This window comes from Ambystoma mexicanum, chromosome 3q (assembly GCF_040938575.1).
Source record: "Ambystoma mexicanum isolate Mex_15411 chromosome 3q, UKY_AmexF1_1, whole genome shotgun sequence".
In the NCBI taxonomy this organism is placed as follows: Eukaryota; Metazoa; Chordata; class Amphibia; order Caudata; family Ambystomatidae; genus Ambystoma; species Ambystoma mexicanum.
This window is the reverse complement of record NC_090926.1, coordinates 1,083,434,232-1,083,455,230: the sequence shown is the minus strand read 5'-3', so window position 1 is coordinate 1,083,455,230 and position 20,999 is coordinate 1,083,434,232. Positions and strand designations below refer to the sequence as shown.

At 43.8% G+C, this 20,999-nt stretch overlaps 1 protein-coding gene across 2 annotated transcripts in view; it reads right to left on the bottom strand.

The window, feature by feature from the left end:
- Positions 1 to 20,999, bottom strand: part of LOC138583275 (zinc finger protein 436-like) — a 119,717-nt gene that overhangs the window by 36,409 nt on the left and 62,309 nt on the right. For both annotated transcript variants that reach the window (XM_069655373.1, XM_069655374.1), the window contains exon 6: positions 245 to 358. In XM_069655373.1, the coding sequence (XP_069511474.1) occupies positions 245 to 358 (114 nt within the window). The remainder of the gene's footprint in view (positions 1 to 244; positions 359 to 20,999) is intronic.

Here is a 20,999-nt window from a genome sequence, read left to right as displayed (position 1 = left end):
CTAAGTACTTCTGCTTTCACAAAAAACACACAAAATTAAAGAGGTGTAGTTCCTGATGATATAGAATGATAGCAAATAGGAATGGGTCTTGCACTGCCAATTCCCACCAATGCGACAACTCAAGAGCTGATTTTTAATGATTAAGCCGAGAAGGGATTGCCCGCTCTCTGAATTTAAGACATGCTATGTGTAATCTCACCGACTATAATGGTGGCATTGTAACCCATGCAAAGTAGTTGCTTACCTGAGTTTGTATTAGTGCTGCCTTCACCGATATCTGCATCACTCTGATCAATATCAGCTGAAACTGGCTCTTCCTCTTTCTTCAAAAACATTTCTTTACCAAGATTTGAAAATCCTGTGGTGGAAGTATTTAAAAGCTAATGTTATCAAGAAAGTGAAATGGTGAGTATTTTAAACAGTATAAAGTTTTAATAAGCTTTCGGCTAGAGGAATTGGTTATACAATCATATAAAAGAAACTATTAAAGCATAAAAAGGGTTGGTTCAGAGACATGTGAAAGAAAATGAGATGGCCTTTTGGGGTTTGGGTGGGGTGGTTCAAGAACACAGAAGGAAGTAGTAGCATTGAGGTAGATACATCCGCTGTCTCTAGGTGGTAGTGAAGTGGACCTCAGGGAATCCAATGCAATTGCCCTGTCCCTGGGTGGCTTTAAGAGGTTCTGTGTGTCTTTCGCTTGGGAATTAGGAGTGTGGTTAGCCCTGCTGACCAAGTCAAAGGTGCATATTTTAAGATTTATGATTCACATAAACAGCCATAGTAAATGAAAGATGTTCAACCCTTCATGGTTCTAGTTTTTCAAAGCATTAATTATATTCCATTTTCAAAACATAGTTTGTGCAGGAGCGCCAGTTTTGTAGCCTGACCTGGAGAAGGAGGGCATTTCCCTTTTTATGCATCAGCACGTCCTTAGCAATGTGTTAAAAACCCAGAAGAAAGCGCATCAGTGCATGCGGCAGTTTGCCAGTTCTGCGATGAGGTGGTGAAAATCCCTGGTGCTCAATTTGTGCCTGGCACTCTGTCACTGAGCATGTCTGGGCAACCTGGAAAGCCTGTTCAAGACCAGACCACTGGCTTGCAACTCAGTTTCCTACGTGGTCTATGTGACAGGGTGACGTTCTTGTCTTGGCACGGGTCTGACAGCCTTGGAGTGTCTTTTCAGTGCCTGTTCTGGGGGTGGGGGTGGGGGAGGTTAAGACCTAACACTGCATTTAGCCCACCTGTGCAAGTTAATCATACTTTTCTTTTAGCACAATTCTGTAAGGTAGCCACGCGTCACATTAGATAGATATATAGCTATGTGCACATCAGCCATGCTACACACCCAGATGCATCTATGAAGATAAGCAAACTAGAAGAACTTTGAGAGCACGTAATATACTACCCACCCTCCTCCTTCTCGTCTCTAAGACATCATAGTATTATACATGTCCATTTGGAGTAGCCAAATTCCACACAAACACCCCCGCCCCAAAATCGGTAACACTTGCATACTACAATCAATCCCAGGCATTGGAGCTTGTCCCTGCGGATACAACAAGCCAGTGCGCACAGCCACAACCTCAAATACCAGCCAATCTACACAAACCCAAAAACACACACCCAACATAACAAACATTCCCATACCACAAACAACCCAGGCATTGGGCCTGATACAACAAGCCAGTGCACGCAATCAACCCATTTGCAACCCAACACACACAGACGCCAGTCTCCCCTGGTTCTGGACCTATCCTATAACTCCGCCCTCACTAACCAACCATGTGCTCTTTCTTGCAGAGCCACCTAAGCGCCTGGAGACTACAGCTGGGTGAAAACGGTGCGCGGTATAAGTCAACATAACATAACAATGCTGGAGTGCTGGGAACATTGCGAATGGCTGCTCCCAAAGCAGCCACTACAGGATTCATGGAAAGTGATCTGTCAAGTCTAGGACTGAGTCGCTGGTTTACTAGATCAACTAGAATGGAAACACTGATTGGTTGGGATATATTTCTGAATGCATTACAACCTAAGCCATATTTAGGGCAAATACAAATGGAGCGGTTGATCGAGACATAAATGACAGAGGTTGGCAAAAGCTAACAGACTGTTACAAACATAGCTACTGTTTTAGCAGATGGCCTGACTCAATTAGATACCAAGGTCCCGAAACTCATCCCGAAACCAATGTGGAAACCCCAAGATAATTGACAGCTCACGTGAAACAATGACAGCATATTAACGAGTAAAGGTCATAGGTGACGATCCCGAATATGAATTCACTGTTGCAGGGAAGGATATTACCGTTCCTGACACCATTTAACAAGATCCTAGCAATTCAGGGTTAACTGCAAATAGAACTGACATACACCGCCCAGTGTGGAGTGATAAAATCCCATCCGTGAACGATGAAGCTTTTTTTGAGGACTTGTGTTAGGTTAGTGTCACAGGACTGACCACCCAATGAGGACAAAATACACTACACTGGCCAGGCGATTAGGAAAAAGGGTGGAGGACTGCGGTCCAGAAACACCAGGATGAAAAGAGAACACAGAGAGATGTCAGTATGGTGATAACAAACTATACACACTAGCCACCTCCTCCTTCACCTGTGAGTTCAGTACAGAGAAAGGAAACAAAAAGGACAAATGGGAATGGACATGGAAACAGTGCCTGCCCCGTAGAAACTAAAGGATGCAAAGAAGACAAACAGAAAACAAGCATTGGCAATGCCAACATTTTGGGCTTTTGTATATGCATGAGAAAGACACTTGCCAGGAACAGCCATAGTGGTATTAACTACCCATTGTTGATAGCGGGTGCAAAATGGTGCGTGTACCTGGGCATCTAAAAGCATTGCCTGGTAAAATGTATGCACAAGCCAAAAATGTTGGCTTTGACAATGCTTGTTTTTAACAGGACTTCAGTGAAGCACATGCAGAGTGCTAATAAATCGTGTGACTGATGTCAGACCCGGTAAGACATTTCTATCACACCAGCAGCGGATTTACAGCCCCAATTAAGTTATTAACTCTCAGAAGACTACTTTGAACAAACGCTGGCAGGCAATTTGAATGCAAAGGCTAATGGTAAGGCTTGATTAAAGCAAGCGCAAAGAGTTCCCATGAGGAGGTGTTTTGGGTGAGCAGAGGCAGGACTGGATGGGAATGGCCATAGGGATAAGCATGGCTATGGGTAGTCAATGGGTGCGCAAATAACCAAACAACACCTACAAGCTGTGTATCCCTCCTCATATGCCAATTCATTTCATCTGTACTCCAATGCAATATGATACCCAATAGCCCAAACTAATAAAAATTCACCAGCCGTTACTGTAATGGTTATCTAAAGCCCACAGTATTACCTCTTCATGCGACAATTGGCATATTCAATATGAACAAGCAGCATAAACTTTTGAGAGGGGATGTTGTGGTGTCAGACCCCCAATTACCTCAGCCCAAACCGGGTCCACCACCTGAGGAACGAGTGCATGTTTTGTACGTAAGCATGGTTAATTACACAAAATTCCAGGGAACAGTTGGATAGTCCCATGGAACCACACCAACTCGAGTCTCAAAGAACTACATCAATTGTTGCATTTGTATATTTTTTAGCAACAGTTAAACACTCTCAGATATTGTATTACCACCCAGACCTCAAACATGATTGGACAAACATTTACAAAAGAACTTCCATCTTTTCCAAATTCATTCTTTCTCATTGGTCATCGACAATCTTTACAACCATCTTCAGATCATATTCAAAGTCCTCCTTTGCTGGGGATTGGTCTGTGGTAGGTGGTGACATCAAGGTACAATGAAACATTTGCACATAACATAATTCATTACTTAGTAACAACTGGCCTATAGTCTTTAACCTTAAGTGTGATTTACCCTTGGTCTGCTTAGATATTGTAGCAATATGAGGAAGGGCTGAACAAACAGGTTTTCTTTGAACTACAGATTGCTTTCTCAACAGCCCCAGATTATTGCTTCCTCTTAAGACATTCTAATTTATGCAACCACTACTCCAGCATGTGCAGCCTCTAGCTTCACCCTGGACACCCTGGCCTCGGGCTCCATCTTTATTGCCGCCCAAACAAATGGTTAACCCACTTTATGCGACGCCAATGCAACAAGGAAGATTACATCTGTTCCTTGCGGAACTGTGAAACCATAAACCTTCGTCCTGCTCGCAGGCTGATCATCTACTGGATGACTAATTCTTCCTCAGTCAACCACCCAATCCCGAAAAACCAGACATGTCCCAGCTTCCAAAAATGAATCATGTAACTGCTAACGGCAAAGTCTGAATAAACTCACAAAACCCCACTGCATGCAGGTTTAGATAAACTCCTTATTAAACTTCTTCCATATGCTTCTCTGTGTGATCAAAACTCCTTTTATATATTTCTCTGAGTGTATGTTTTATAAATGTTATTCCTCCTTTACTGCAGGATCTGAGGACAGGCTCCCTTCCGCATGCGCATTGTACTCCTCCCTCAGACTCCCAGTGTTTCAGAGCACCCCATGTGTATATCACGTTCGTGTTGCATTTGTGATTTTAACATTGTATCCTTCTACGCACGTGCAAATCTAATATGTATCAGTTCTAGACAACAGTTGTACTAAAAATAACATATCCCATCCACAATTAACTACGCTCGATATAGAATCAAAGAATAAAATCAAAACTCCGTTCGATACTTACGATATTGCAACATCGCGCCCAGTTTGCCACCACCCCCAATCATCAATAAAGCACATGCAACATGAACCCCTTGTAATCATGTGGACCCTTCCTGACCACCCCAATATTCCCCTTTAGTTTGTCAAGACTTGAGGCTTGCGAGGAGTATGAATACCACTGTCCCTAAGCAACCAACAGCAAGACACAAAACACTTGCTGTTCGAGGATTAAGGCCACAGGTGGCAGGAACAGGAACACCAGGTTATCCAAGGGCTGCTGTGGAAAAAGGAACAGGTTTGGTAAGTATGGAATACGTTCGTGAGCAAAGGGATAAATAGGGAAGGAAGGGAAAAGGGCACCTACCAGAATGTGTAAATCAGAATACCTTAACTGGGAGGAGGACCGTAGCGTGGTAGAATATTCAGGCGTAAACCCTGTTCCCTCAGTGAATTCAAGAGGAAGCTGGCAGAAAGTATTCACGATGGTCAGATAATAAATGAACCCACTGGATACACCTGAACCAGAGGAGAGAGCATGAAAGTACTTGAGTCCAGAAGTTACAGCAGAACGTGATTCCAATATGTCTGCGACAAAATGGTAAGTCCAAAGGCAGTCCATGTTAACAGTCCAAGGTCAAGCCAGCAAAAACAGTAAGGTAGAGCGTGGAGCTGACAAGGATGAGGCAAAGGGAATCCAGTAAACAAGGTCTGTGGTCAAAAATCCGAATAACAATAGACGAGGAGTTCAGGAAACCCCAAACGCTGGTCAGAACAGCTGAGAAGTATCGACCAACATGCACACATCTGTTTTATGCAAATCATTATGGAACCCGAATCACGTGATCCTGATGACGTACATCACGTGTCAGGTCTCGTAGTTCCTGATTCGCTGTAGGAGCCGTATCACGTGATGATCCGTGGAATGAAGACGTGAAAGCTGCCACTGGGCCTGGCGATGAGGGTGTGTGTGCTCGTGACGTCTTGTCACGTGCTTGCTGGCGTACTAAGGATCGGAAGACCACATCGCCTGTTAGGCGTTGCAGCAGGCGTCCCTTTATGGGAGCACGTGGTCCACTGCACAAGCGCCACGGCAAGTGCCATCTATGGTACAAATATAGACGTCCCAGCTGCTATGAGGTAACAGAACGTTTACTCCCGACTATAGCCCTGGATCGTGAAGGGGGTGGAAATGGGGTATAACCCGTATGTGATGGGGCATGCATGACAATTTAATGTTTTAACAAATCATAATCATCTCTTGGTGAACTGCCCTACAACCATTCCTCATACTTCTCCCAAATGGACATACTCCACCCGCCCACCATTTCCACAATCTATCTGCTGCTCCACACAAGCATGCCAATTTGGCAGTGGACACAAAACACCTTCAGTTTGAGTACCCATATGGGATGAAGCAGCGGTGGCCCTAACCTTGGACAGGGTTACAGTCCTAAACCCTCTGCTCTGCCATCTTGCTAACCCAGAATAAGGGGTGTACCGAATAGTAGATTTAAGTATTTGGTTGAATACCAAATAGATGGATAAGTATTTGGCCAGAGCCGAATACAGAGGTGAATAGTTGCCTTTTTAATAAATAAAGTTATGTAGACAGGAAAAACACTTTGTAAATTAAAAACACACTTTATACTATGTATATCCATTCTTTACTGCATTTTATTTCTTTGTTGTCTTTGTTTGTGTAAACCAAGAAAGGAATACAGAAAACAAACTGTTCAATAACAGCACAGTTTGCATTTGTGTGCATTAATAGGTGTCGCTTGTTGGGCAGGGCCCAAGTAACTAAGACCAGGATGCAATCACTGTGAGGGGAGACTGGGATGCGTCTACTAGTGCTTTTCAAATGTTCCTTTTAGACCTTCCCATCTTTAACCTTCTGGCTCTGGCAAGGCACTGAAACACATTAGGAGTGATTACATCTATTAGCACCCTGCTGAAGTGCTACTGAATACAAACATTTGGGATGCTAAAGCCATGCTTTGTACCTGTGGAACCAAGTGGGGATGAGACATTTGAAACATGTATTTTCATTAAAAAATAGTATTTATTTTTGGTGGGGTACATTGGTAGGTGTTTTGATACATGGTAAAAGAAACCATACACAAATATATAGGGAACGCTGACCCTATACGGAAGGGACTGTGCCAATTTCAAGATCTTTAATTGGCATGTGTATGTTTATTTTACTTATTTGTTTGACATTTACATCCATTTGGTGCAATAGTTCTAAATGGTAAACGTGTATCTCCTTGTCTTTATTACACAAATATCCTTCTGTGAAACAATGCACCTACCAAAAGTACAGTAGAAACTAGCAATTTTGACAAAAATGAAATTGGTCTACTTAAAACGTTGGAAAAACTACAGAGAAAAGAAGTGTTTAAATGGTGGGAAGAACACTCACTCCAAAACTAACTACGTGGATGTTGGGAGGATTCCACGTGGCCTCAGAATTTTAACCTCGCCGTCTTTTGATGAACAAGACCCTGAGATGCTAAGAGAATGGGGTGACTCTATGAACATTTGCTCAGGACAGTTTTTGAATATCCTTATCAAGTATGCAAGAAAAGACAGAGAAAAAACCCTAGCCAGAAATGGAAGAAATCCACAGGCAACTATCCCAAATACTAGCAATCGAAGAGGATAATAATCTGAGAACCAACATTGAAGACAGTCTCAAAACATATGAGGAAGACATCAAATTACGGAAACAAAGAAAATTCCTTCACAAAAAAGAAAATTATGAAAAGGGGAAAGTATACACGTTTGCTCGCAGGTTCGATCATTTGAGGAAAAATCTGTCCAATAAAAATATCCAGAGTAATGAACCAACAACAACCCCCACATCCAGCGAGGTGGCCACAACATCAGAGTAGGAGACACCCACTAGCGAAACCAAAAATGCCTCTAAGAAAATAGATTTTTTAGACGAAATGAGGATGCTGGGACTAGATGGCTGCAGCAATTGAAAAAAAAACATGCAGGCAGAGGATGTGGCAAATCACAAGGACGAGGAGGAAAAAGAAAACAAGGAAGGGACAAAGAAACAAGCAGCTCAGAGTCAGATGGCAACACAAGAATGCGCTCTGGCAACAAGATGGCGAAATAAATACACCTAGCACGGACAACAGTATTATTAATCTGTTAGATTATATAATAAGTGACGATCAAATAAAAGTTCTCCAGTATGGATTAAACTTTTGTCCAACTTTTCCATATGAGTATGCATATATGCGCAAAATTAGATTGAAAACATTCTTTATTCAGAATCCACCAAAAGAAAAAACTAAAACCATCCAGCAGGGAAAAACAGCGGTCACTATTGAAGATCTGGATACCTTACTAGACTTGGCGGAACTGTAGTCCACAGGGAGCGTTGAGGTAATGTCCTCTGATATCTCTATGTAAATGTTAAACATAGAGACTGATTGGCCTATAACCAGCAAATTAGAGGCCAAATCAAGGTTCAATCCCCTATTTCAACCGGGTGGTAAAATAGAAGCCTTTCAAGTTTTGGTTATTCATGACCTTCAAAAAGTAAGACTGCAAAAAATCAAAACTAAGTGTAATTTTTCATCTAAAGAAAGACAAATTCTAAAAGATCTACAGGAAGTCAAGAGCATTGTCATAAAAGCCTCAGACAAGAGTACCAATATTGCCATTCTAAATCGTACACACTACCCCAAGGAATCATACAGGCAATTGTTGGACGTAAGCTGTTATGAAAAACTGGAGAGCAATCCAACAGAGAAAATAAACCAAAAAGTGGAGTATTTCCTCAAGAAATGGTCTGAGTTACGTTTACTTGATGAGGATGACTGCAGGTTCCTTTTCAACACATTCCCGAGTATACCAACGATTTACTTTCTCCCCAAAGTCCATAAACACCCGACCCATCCCCCAGGCCGACCCATTGTCACTTTAAATGGAGCCTCTCTCGAGAACATTTCCAAATATGTTGACCAGACTCTCCTACCCCTTGTATTCACTTTACCATCATACTTGCGGGACACCAAAGATTTCTTAAGCAAGATTGAAGGGATAGTATGGGAGAAGGACATGTTTGCCACGCTGGACGTTGTCTCACTATACACCTCCATTCAGCATAATGATGGCAAAAAAGCCTGTAAGTATTTCCTTGATAGCAGGTCTCTCAACTATCTTGCCCATGGGGAAATGATAATGGAGATGATAGAAATGTGTCTTAATAACGGCGTCTTTTTATTTGACAATGATCAATTGAGAGGGACTGCAATGGGTACAAGTTTTACCCCCTCATATGCCAACCTGACCATCGGTTGGTGGGAGAAGTTCAATGTATGGACTGAAAGTAATCATCAGTACACTGATCAAGTGGTTTTATGGCTGAGGTTTAAAGATGACCTATTCATTCTCTGAACGGCGAAGAAAAAGATAGGCTTGACTTTGTTAAAATATTAATAGACTGATTCATGGAATTATTTGCTTGAAAAACGCAGATTTGCATGCCTTTCTCCCCGAAAATCCCTGTTTGAAGTACAGGGATTTTCGGGCAGAAAGGCGTGCAAATCTGCATTTTTCACGCAAATAATTCCATGAATCAGGCTGAAAACGTGAACAATCTAAATCTACAATTCACAGAAACTCACAGTCGGCAACAAACAATCTTTAAAGATGTTTTGGTAAAAACGAACCAAAAAGAGATCATTACTGAACTGTATCGTAAGCTGACAAGTTCCAGCATGCCACTTTTCGCCACAAATAATCACCCCACATCATTGAAGTGGAGTATTCCATATGGCGAATTTGTGAGAATATGGCGTAACTGCAGCAAAATAGAAAGCTTTGACAAAGAGTGTAAACTTACAGCGGCAAAATTTGTAAAGCAAAGATATCCCAAAGCTGTTCTAGAGAGAGCATATGAAAAAGCCTGCAATTTAAGTCGAACTACGTTGCTCTCGACAAACAAAACATTAGAAGCTAAAGTGCAAGATGACGCAATAAGACTTATTCTCACATTTGGAACACATGCAAATGTCATAAGAAAGATATTGCATCGACATTGGCACGTTTTGCAGTCAGACAAAGCACTATCGCCAGTCCTAAAGGAAAAAGTAAATATAACTTTTTAGAAAATCGGTCTCCATTAAAGATTCTTTGGTTAGTAGCTTTTTGCCCCCCATAAGTAAAATTCCAAACAGCACCACTTGGCTCTACAAAAATACTAGTGGCTTTTTCAAATGTTCCAAGTGCAAAGCATGCCTTGAATAAAACTAACTATACACATCATATAACGAAACATCTGGTGGAATTGAGAAACCATATTACATTCAACACTGAGTTTGTGGTGTATGCTCTAATATGCTCTTACAACCGTTGGTACATTGATAGTACCATCTGTAAGTTAAAATTGAGAATCTTACAGCATATGAGAGCTATTAAAAACGGTGATCCCTCCTACCCGATGGCAGTCCATTTTAAAGCTATACATCAGGGTAAACTGGATAGCCTGATATTTTTTGGACTATATCATGTTCGAGCTAATCCCCGTGGGGGCAACAGAGAATTGGAACTATGCCAAATGGAGACTAGATTTATTTTAGATTTTGAGTCCAAAAAACCATAAGGACATAACCTCGATGAGGAGTTGTACACATACCTAGGGACTTAATGAATTGGGTTTTCAGGAATTATGATTTATTTTACTGTCCCCAGTGTCCTGCGTAGTATAAAGTACATGTATTTCAGGATCATTATGGACTAAATATGCTGTGACTTCACACACTATTCAAAGTCTGTGAAGTGAGAATTTGTTGGTAGGATGTCTTATTTTATCATATTCAAGATTTTAAGATTGATTATTTGTGTCTGTGTGTTGATATATATATGCTCACTTAATGGTGATTATGTGGTTCTTATCTCTAATCTTCAAGAGAATGAGAATATGCTCTCTAGAAATAACTGCTGTAATTTCTTGCCATTGTTTACATATAGAGTGCTTCAGGCAGGGACTATGTTTGCTAAACATGATGAAATTCGAATATAGACATTCTTTGCATGAAGGAATATTATCCCAGCACTATGCACTTTACTGCTAAGCCTTAGACATGCACTCAAATGAAAGACTTCATTCATGCACTTTATCGTAAAGGATCTTTACTCGCATCATGTATTTGGCAACAGGTTGGACATGACCCTCTGTTAATATACGGAGGGACATCATTTTTTGGCACTTTACTATTTTATTGGGGTGTTGGGTTATAGCCTCAACGTGTATGTCAGCAGATTGTGTTGTAGGCAGGGACTAACCAGCACTGAACTGCGCCACTCGTCTCCATACGGGGGCAGCACTGGTTAACCCGCTAACCCATTACTATAGATTTGCAATGTGACAAAGGCAGCATCATTTGTGCAAAACGGTCTAAAAACATTAAAAACATTATAAATGTTTACAATAATAAAAACCTTTTGCTGCTATGGAGGCTCTAAAATAGAGAAAAAAGAAATAAGGTTTATGCAAAAGTAGTTGGAATGCCTATTACAAAATGGCAACCATGCTAAACAACAAAAATAGGCTGACAAATGCATAACGACCGGTTGCAATTGAAAGCAAAAAGGGAATACGATAGCGAATAGAACCATAGAGAATGGTGAAGGTATGTGTGTATATATGAACAATGTGAAAATGCACTCACTTGTACGTGATCAAGCAGCAAGGAAGCTGTGAAACGCGTTGTACCGTGTTGGACATTTTAAAGGATACTGGGCCTCATTACGAGTCACCCGGTATGGAAATAACGGTGGCAGTAAACCCGCCGCCACCGTTGTTTCCATACTGGGTGATCTCATGTCCGGCAGACGGAGGTGTCATTCCCGCCAGGTCTGACCTGGCGGGTTTAACACCGCCTGCCTGCAGGCGGACGTGGAAACACCGGCACCATCACGAGATGGTGCCGGTGTTTCCATGGTCCCCATTCCCATTGAGTCCTATGGGACTCAATGGGAATGGGGATTTACCGAATTCCGCCTCCGGAATTCCCGGGACATCGGGGTCGTAATGCCCCAGTAATTCTGGGAATCACGGAGGCGGAATGGTAATACGAGTCTGGCGGTAACCGAGCCGGAAAAACCGGCAGGTTACCGCCGGACTCGTAATGAGGCCCACTGTGTTTGTCTTTGGTATCTACAACAGATGAAGTATTTTGCTGGCGGCTATTTCACTGTTTGGAGTGCTATCCCCTTCGGGAGAGAAGAAATCACTTTCCCTTTTGTTGAAATAAATATCTTTCTGTGTTAACTTTCTAATGTTGGGAAGAATATTTCTGCTGACACAGACTGGGACATTTTGGTTAATTAAAATACAGCCACGTCTACAGTAATATCTCTCTCTCAATTCGAAGGGACTCAATTTGGCAACATGAGAAAGATGGAGGGCAGGAACTGTAACCAATGTTTTAATATTACAAGCAAATCTCTGGCACAAGCACACTTCCCACAGAGCCGTTTTACTTGCTATATAACCTTGGCCTGCAGGCTGAATACAGTTCTTTGCTTCAGGAACACTACATCCTGAGCTATTTTACTCAGGGTTTGAAACTTACTGGGATCTGTGCAACAGCTATAGCAATTCACTCAATTATATTATTTGGAATGAGAAGTAGAACCTGTAACTTTAAAAACACAGATAATCAGCAAATCAATAAGCGTCTAAAGAAAATACCATTTTCCAATAGTGACTTCATAAACAATTGTTTCAGCTCAATGAGTTTCAACTGCAAAATGCAGGGGAGACCAGAGACACATTCCCAATATTGAGACTTTTACTTCAGCTCACCCCTCCCAAGCAAACCCCCAGATGAAGACTGTCTGTCCAGCACATGAAGGGCAGGCACTTGGTTTGCACTTTCACGCTTCTGCTCTGCCTGTACACAAACGAGTGACAGCAACATTTGTTTAACAAGCCTTTTAAAGAATAAACATGACATGCCTGAATGATTCCAGGCACACAGAGAAAGCAGTACTTAATGTACTTTGTGGGGGAAACTATTCAGCTTCGAGACAATTAAGTATTCGGCCGAAGCTGAATACCTCATTTTCATCTGGAATTCAGCTGAATACTTACTCAAAGCCATATTTCAGTACACCCCTACCCAGAACGGACGGTGGATGTAATGTACGCGGAATCAGAATAATCAATAACCCCCCTTCCTCATTTCTAGCACCTCTATGAGTGCCACGGGTTCCGCTGCTTGTGCAGAATAATGATCTGGTAACCCCCCCATCCGCAAGACCTACAACAGTTGTACCTGTATGCCTTTCACCCAGCTCCTGGTTGATGGTCGAAGACCAATCAACAAAAATCACCTCACCCCCCTCTAGGGCATCCTCTTTCACATTCACCCTCTCTTCTGCTTCCCCTTTATATGTGGCACAATCATGAACAATGTCGTCAGGCTGCACTGGCTCTGCTACAAATGTTGCAGGATTGACTAGGTGACATTGCACGGGATGAATCGATGCATTTGACAAAAGGAACTCATACCCTGAAACTCTGAGTCGTTAACGTGACCTTCGAATTTTCTAACATTGCAAAAACTGGATGCGCCACGTAGAATGTCACCGGGCAACCCATAGTAATGGTCAAAGACTGTGAATCGCAAAAGCTGCTGCCGTTGTAGCTTGCTCACAAGGGAACTGTCCCTTCATCACTGGGTCTAGGAGTCCGCTGTAATACGCTAAAGATTTGTGGCCTAGCAATGTTTGCTGGGTCAGTACCGCTGTCATTACCTGCCCATTCAAAGGGGAAAAAAGATAAAAATGGCTTCATGTAATGCTGGGTCACCAAGACCAGGGCATTACTGATTGCAACATCAAGTTCTAAAAAGCATGTCGCCATTTCCTCAGACCACTGCCAGACCTTTCACCTTCTGCACTTCTTTTGAGTCCTTGCAGTAAGGGCCTCACATACCTAGAGTAATTGAAGATCCACGATCTACAATAGATACAGAGCCCCAATAACTGCTGCATCCGTTTCACTGTGACAGGCTGAGGCCTATTCTGAACTGGCTTGGCTCTCTACAGCATTACCTTCCTTCCTGCAGGCAATATTACTTGCCCCAAATATACTAACTCTGTCTGGCAGAACTACTTTGTACCCCTTCTCCGCGAGCAGGGTGAGGAGCGTTATTGGATCTCCTGGACACTGCTCCTCTGAAGTGCTACAGACTAATAGATTGTACATGTAAATTCCTCAAATCCATCTGAACCACCATGTTAAAAACACTCTGAGATTCACAGTACCCCTGGGGCAACCTTGTGTGCTCAAATCTCTGATCACAATACGTACACGCTGTGAGGCACTGAGAATCGCAGTGTAAGGGAACAGAGATTTTTTATTTGTAATTATTTTTTTTAAATTGATTACCGGAAGTGGGTCCACCCAGTAGGGATGTTCCAGAGAATGGTGGCAGGATTCGGTACCACTGGAAATTCTGCCTCAACAATATTATTGTGGGGATGCAAATCCTGGACCATCCTCCAACTGGATCCCTTTGCTTTCTTCACAGGGTAGATTGCTGTATTGCATGGGGACACAGAAGGTTGTATTATGCCTTGCTCCAACAACACCATAATGGTCTCGTAAATCCCTTTGTCCGCCTCCCTAGACATGGGGTACTGCTAACCTGTGGTAATATCGCACCAGGTTTAAATTGTATCCTCACTACTCCAACACTCTTTAGCAGCCCCACATCATGAGGATTGCTGGTCCACAAATGGCTGCCCAGACATCCGTTCTTGGAAGCCCTGGAACCCGCCAAATGCCCGCCCCTTATCGGAGCGTTGATGCGACTGGGTGTATGCGTTGGCTGTGGGCCTTCATGAGGATATGCACTTTGCAGTTTGGGAACTGTTTTTCTGTTTAACTAGCTCATCATCGGTGGGGGCGGCACCAATTTAGCTTTGGCCAGCCCCGCCTTGAAGCGAGCCTGGCTCTGCACCAGAAGTTCTGGAAGGAAGTCAGATATTTCCCAAAGCCTCTGGTTAACAGCTGCCAGCATGGCATCTACGTTGGCTTGTCGCAAGTGCAGTGAGGCGTTGGAAAAAAGCTTCTTTCCGTAAGCCTACAAGATCTTCTCCTCTTTGCCTAGAAGCACTGCGGACGAGGTGGCCGAGGACGACTGACACTTGGAGTAGAGTGATGCTGCAGCGATCACCGACGAGTGCGGTTGAGGGTGCCGACAGCAAGAGTGTATTGCCCTCCAATTGCCTATACTTGGCGTTGACGCGCTGATTGACAGGCTGGGCCGAATGGGGTTTAAACCATCCCTTTTTGGCCAAGGCGGCAACGGCCTTCTGCATCGGGATCCCCTTTCTAGCCGTGGGGAGTAGAGTGAGGACCTCGGCCAGGACCCCTGCCTCCGTTTGTTCAACCTCTGGTTGCGGAAGCCCCAAGTATTCTGCCAAACCTGTAAGCCGTTCATGGAAGGCCTTGGCTGAAGATGGCGTATCGGGGTCCTCCTCCTCATCAGTGTCCACCAGGGGGTCCGGCTGGTCCAGAACGGGTGGAGGAGTGCTGTGCGCAAAGGGGTGAGGCGTGGGAACTGGGGCCGGTGGCTGCTGTGGCGGTTAGAATGGAACCACCTGAACTGTGGGAGGCAGGGGAGCCGGAATCTAAGGAGCCGGCAAGGGCAGCAGGGGCTGCACCGGGGCCTGCGGCGCTGGAGCCATATGAGGAATCACTATAGGTTCCGGCAGAGGGGCCCGAAGGGAGGATGTCCCTGATCACATCCTGAAGGATGGCCACCATCTGAGGAGATCTCATGAGTGTGAGGAACTTTTCAAAGAACCTGTCCTCTCAGGCTGGTGGGGTGGCAGGTGATATTGACAGGGTAGCGGACGGCTGCTGGGTCTGGTGCGTACTCTGTCTAGCCTGTTGCAGGGGAAATCTGCCCTGCGACCTGGTTGAGACCTGTCCTACCTGAAACTCGTTCTCCCACCTGCTCCTCATCCAGGGGCGGTATTGGACGAGGAGCCATTTTGTCTGGCGCGGAGGCCATTTTGTCAAGCTGCGTGCCACATACCAAAGTCGTGGTGCTTGCCTGGCTGGCCTGGCCTCCTCCAGGACTCTTGGCGGTGGAGCACGAGACGTACCCTGCACCTCAGAACGGGGACTGGTAGGTGTGTTGCCCTAGGTCACTTTGCCGGTAGTGCTGCATACAGGCGCCCCCTCAGCCAACTTATCAGTACTAGGGTGGAGTCCCTCGGGCGTAGACCCGGTAAAAGACCCTTGCGGTCCCTCAGCACTGCTCCCGGAAGGATCTGATGACACCTCGGCCTGGTGGTCGGTAGCTGATGAAGCCTCGATACCTGTGCTAGTGCGAGCGTTTCATTGGGAAGGAGTCATCCTTGCGGGGTGCAATAGAAAAGAGCAGCCCTACCCTGGCCCTTGACTTGTGTCTGCCGAAGTCCTTCAAGTCCTCTGGAGGAGACTTCTCAAAGAGCTCCCTCCACCGAGCTAGCCTGTTCTTCAGAGCACCCGGTGTAAGCACGTCACACACGGTACACCCTTCCCAGCCGTGATCGCGGCCAAGGCACCGGTGGCAAAGAGCATGGGGGTCGGACGTAGAGGAAGAGTTCTTCGCAGGGTAGACACCTGCTGAAGCGGGCTGACATCAACATGCAGTGGAGGAGCGTGGCGCCAGAGGACCGTGTACCTGATTGAACAAAACAGAAGATAAAAAGATAGAAGGCAGTATCCGGGGAAGAGCGCGTGGTATTACAAGGCCGAAGCCAAACCCAGGAGCGCTGGTGAAAGCGGCCTGTTCCCGTCGACGTAGAAAAGGGGACTGGGGAGTGGCGCCGGTGGGCAGGGTCAGGGGAACACATGCTCCCAGGGCCGCGCCTCTAAATTTAAAGGGGAACAAGGTTTTTTTGGTGAAAAAGGTTCCGTCTCCTGTCCCTAGCGAGGGACGCCCATGCAGTATAGAGGAAAGGGGATAGGACGTAGGAGTATATTATGTTCGAGTTAACATGGGCTCTCCCTGTTGTAATACAAGCTTTAAATATGTAGTTCTCTCTACAGTTTAGATATCCGTTGATCCTTTGCGCTATGAAAAACATGTGTATGGGTGTGATACAAATAAAATATATCATAAGAAAGTGACAATAAAAACAACACTAACCTCTGTTTAATGTCCAGTGTTACAATAACACTGGACATTAAACAGAGGTTAGTGTTTTTAATATACTGGCTGGGTAGGTGAAAGATTGAGCATTCATACTTATTTAATACTGTATATTTATTTTTTGGCCTCAGAATCTAGTGAGGCATTGTACGTCAGTTAATGTGCATCCATGGTAATGTGGCTTATAATATAAAACAGAATGATTGCACACAATGGTACTAATTAGTGAGCATCTTCTGAGTCAGGTGACTGGTAATAAATGAGATGTATGTGTTGGTGCAGGAAGCTTTGTGGAAGTAGGAGAAATAATCACACCAGGTTCTGCATGGGTCTAACCAGGAATATTGTTCTTATAGAAATGTGTTCAATCAATTTAGTGCATATGTTGAAATGTATGGTCTGACTTTTTGGGAATTTGACACAATGTTTATGATCATGTTTTGTATTTCACATTGTTAACACTTAACCTGGTTTGTTTGTTTTTTCCTTTTCTTTCATTATGTATGTTGATTCAAACATTTTGACAGCCATAAGATAGTGCTTAATTGCACTAAACAAGTGTTGATGTGTGCTTTAAAAACATAAATGCTGTGTTTAGCTTGTGAATAAATATATTTGAAGGCAGTACATTTGGCAATGATACATTTCTGTTTTAGAAAGCATTTAAAATATATAGAAGGATTTGAGGATTGAGTGATGCAGCCCTTAGGTGTGGTTGGTTGGGAATGGTTACTGCTGAGTGCACCTGGATCTTTTTGGGCTTAGGGTGTGGGACCAAGTCTATAACTGGCCTAAATACAAACCTGGAAGGTGACAGCCTCTCTGCGATCCTTCCTTGAGCCACCTCTACTGTACTGAGATGTGAATTCAATACTGGAAGCACACTGGGAAAGGTTGTTGCACTCTATTCAGTTTAGTAAATCAACACTGTACCCTCGGCAGATTAACTCAATGCTAGGAGTTTTCAAAATTGTATCTACAAGATTGAATTATAAATGTCTCTTAAGTTCTGAAATTACTTCCCTGATGTTCTTACAATTTTACAACTTACCCTACCAATGACTATTGAATGGAAAGGTTTTCCTTTAAAGGGAAAGGTAGCTTTTTCAACACTGAAGCTGGAGGTTTGTTTAAAGAGAGATGTAGGCTCTCTCAATTATGGGGTTGGGGGTTATTCACCTGCAGGGTTTTGGCAGGGGCAGGGCTTCCAGGGCAAACCTGCGCTAGTGGTGGACTAATGAACGGAAGAGGGTCTAGACAATCCAGTACTGGTGTGTGGTGAGACACTACAACTTGCCCTGCCATGTAACAGGGCCAAGTTGAGGGGACCAGGGTATTGTCCCCATACCATCTCAGGGCCCAACATTCACTTTCTCAGAGTGGCACCTGGCATTTTGGTTCACCACCTTAGTGGTCCCCAGACGCAAGCAGAGGACCTTGTGACAGGAGGAAAAAAAGAGGAAGCCTTTGTCATCACTGTTCTTGGATAACCACAACCTGTTTTGGCTTGTCTATTGTTGCTTGTAATTTACCATCTCTCCTTCTTAGGCAGGTCTGAGTCAGATCAAGATCATTGCCATAGCAAGGTAGACCTCTTCCTTTCATATTCTACTTTTACCCACCAGATACAAACGAGAATTCTTCTCTGAGGTACCCGAGGTGTTACAGCTATATTTGAGAGTAATGCGTTAACCTTCCCATTAATAGGAAAATGAATTGTCTGATCTTATCTGGCACAAATCTTGCACATGTATTGCAGATCCATGTGGTACAAGTACTTTCATTCAGATGTATGTGAGGATCTTGATGCAAAAGGCAAAGAGTATGCTGTTGTACAGTGACACTAGTCTGTAAATTTGGCATCACTGATCAACAGAAGCTGCAAAACTCACCACAAAGCCCATACAGATTCCAATGCTTAGTTCTGGATGTATTGGAGCTTCAGATACGAGCTGAAATTGAGCCTCAATGCATGCCTTTCCCTAAGCGCAAGTTAACAGAGAAACAATGCTCCTTTTTCCACTGGTAATAAACTGACAAGCATTTTCAATGGGAGAAAAGGCCTGTTCAGGGCATCCTGCATGCCATGATGCCCTTCCCTTTTTGACAAATACCTGCCCATTGTGGTGGAGTGTGTTTCCTGTGCCTGGGGAGTTTGTTCTTCTTTCCTTCATTTAACATTTCAAATGCCAAAGCCTGACGCAGAGCATCGCAGAGTGTGGTGGAGTGTGTTTCCCGTGCCGGAAGAAGCCTGTAGAGTCTGTTATTTCTTTCCTTCATTTCCCATTTCAAATGCCATAGCCAGGCGCGGAGCATCGCGGAGTGTGTTTTCTGTGTTCCTTGTGTGGCCAGTGTGATGATGGATTGTGTGGGAGCCCCAATTAAGGAAGTCCTACAACACACAAGACGCCAGGTGCACCTTCAGTTTTTGGCTAGCGTTTCGGTGCAGGCAACACCTAAGTCAGCAGAAACTTTGGCAGATCTTCAAGGTTCTACTATTACTAGCTCCAGTTCTGTTTTTCCCGCGATGCTGATGAACTTAATGTCAACCCCTGCTACTATTGGTGGGGGCGCAGGTGTTATTTCGGGTGAGCAAATCGCTTCAGAAGGGCTGGGTGAATGGCTGGGTAAGCTTGTGAACTGTTACATCCAAAATACCGAAATTGAACCGGACATTGAACCCGTGCTTCAATCCGTTGCCCTTATGGGTCTGGAGGAATTTTGTGACCTCCTTGATCAACCGGTAGAAGTGGGCGGAGACAAGGACGGTGACCCGGCCTTTGGATGAGGCCTGAAGTCCTATTACCCACTGCATTGAGCTGTAAGAATGGCCCAATAGAAGATCATCTTAATACAGCAATTAGTATGGACTTAGAACCAGCTTTCGATTAAACAGGTGATTTACTGCAAGTAGTCCCCATCCTAATGCTGTCAGCAAGCAGGGCCCCCCCACCCAAGAAGTAGACCCTTTGAAGTGTCAGAACCGCCTGTCCGAAAGCCGCATCTGACTTAGAGGTCGCGTCCAAGCAGTAGCGCTTACAGAAAGCTGCATGTTCGTTTGGCTGTACTATGTGAATCTTCGTTTGTGCCGCTTTCGCGTGGTGACGTCACCACGTTGCCACGGCTTTACGCAATGATGTCATCACGCAACGTAGTTACGCGGTGACGTCACCGAGCTCTGTCATTATGTCAATTTTGATACATGATACCGGGATTATTTTTTATGAAATTAAGTAAAGGGTTAATATATTCTAAATACATATGTTGGTGTCTTGGGACACTAAGTGTTAAGTGCAAGAAATAAAGGAGAGTTGAGCCCGGGGATACTGGTTTAATGCAATTTACAGCGGACATTTTTCTGTAAGCGTTTGGCCATAGAGTTTAGGGAAGGTGAAAAGTTCTGGTCAGTGACGTAACTACGTTGCGTGAGGACGTCATCGCGTAAAGCCGTGGCAGCGTGGTGCTGTTACAACGGGAAAGCAGCACAAACGAAGATTCACATAGTACGGTCAAACAAACATGCAAACAGGCACACCAGCCCCACAGTAGGAATGGCAAACAGCCCAGAAAAAGGACCATATTCACAGAAGGACAAATCTCATCAATAGCAAGGTAAGACCACGAACCAGGAAAGCGTGATTAAGAGTAGTAATCCATTACGCATTTAAATACTATCTAAGTTGATTTATGATATTTACCATATAGATCGACCCATCAGGAAATACTAGAACTTGAACTAACAATACTTGAATACTGTCAATACCTGACTTAAATACAAAAAGAAGGACACACGAGCCACTGGATGCTTTTGAATTTGCTATTGCCCAGCACAACAACATTAAGTAAGTAACATTTACTAACTAATAATTTGAAACTCATGAGACACTCTATATATATATATTAATGCCTCTTCTTTCCTCAAACTTCCTCTTGTTTAACTACGTATGACAAAAAAGCACCATAGAATTAAGTATTGCATCCATATTGAAGGTCTCTATATTCCTATTATTTTGCAGCTTCAATTATTTAACCTAAGAACCCTCCTGAGGAACCAGACTACATGATCTGGAGAAACACGTGTTGAGGGAGAAAAACAAGGAACACAGATACATTTTAAATTATCATA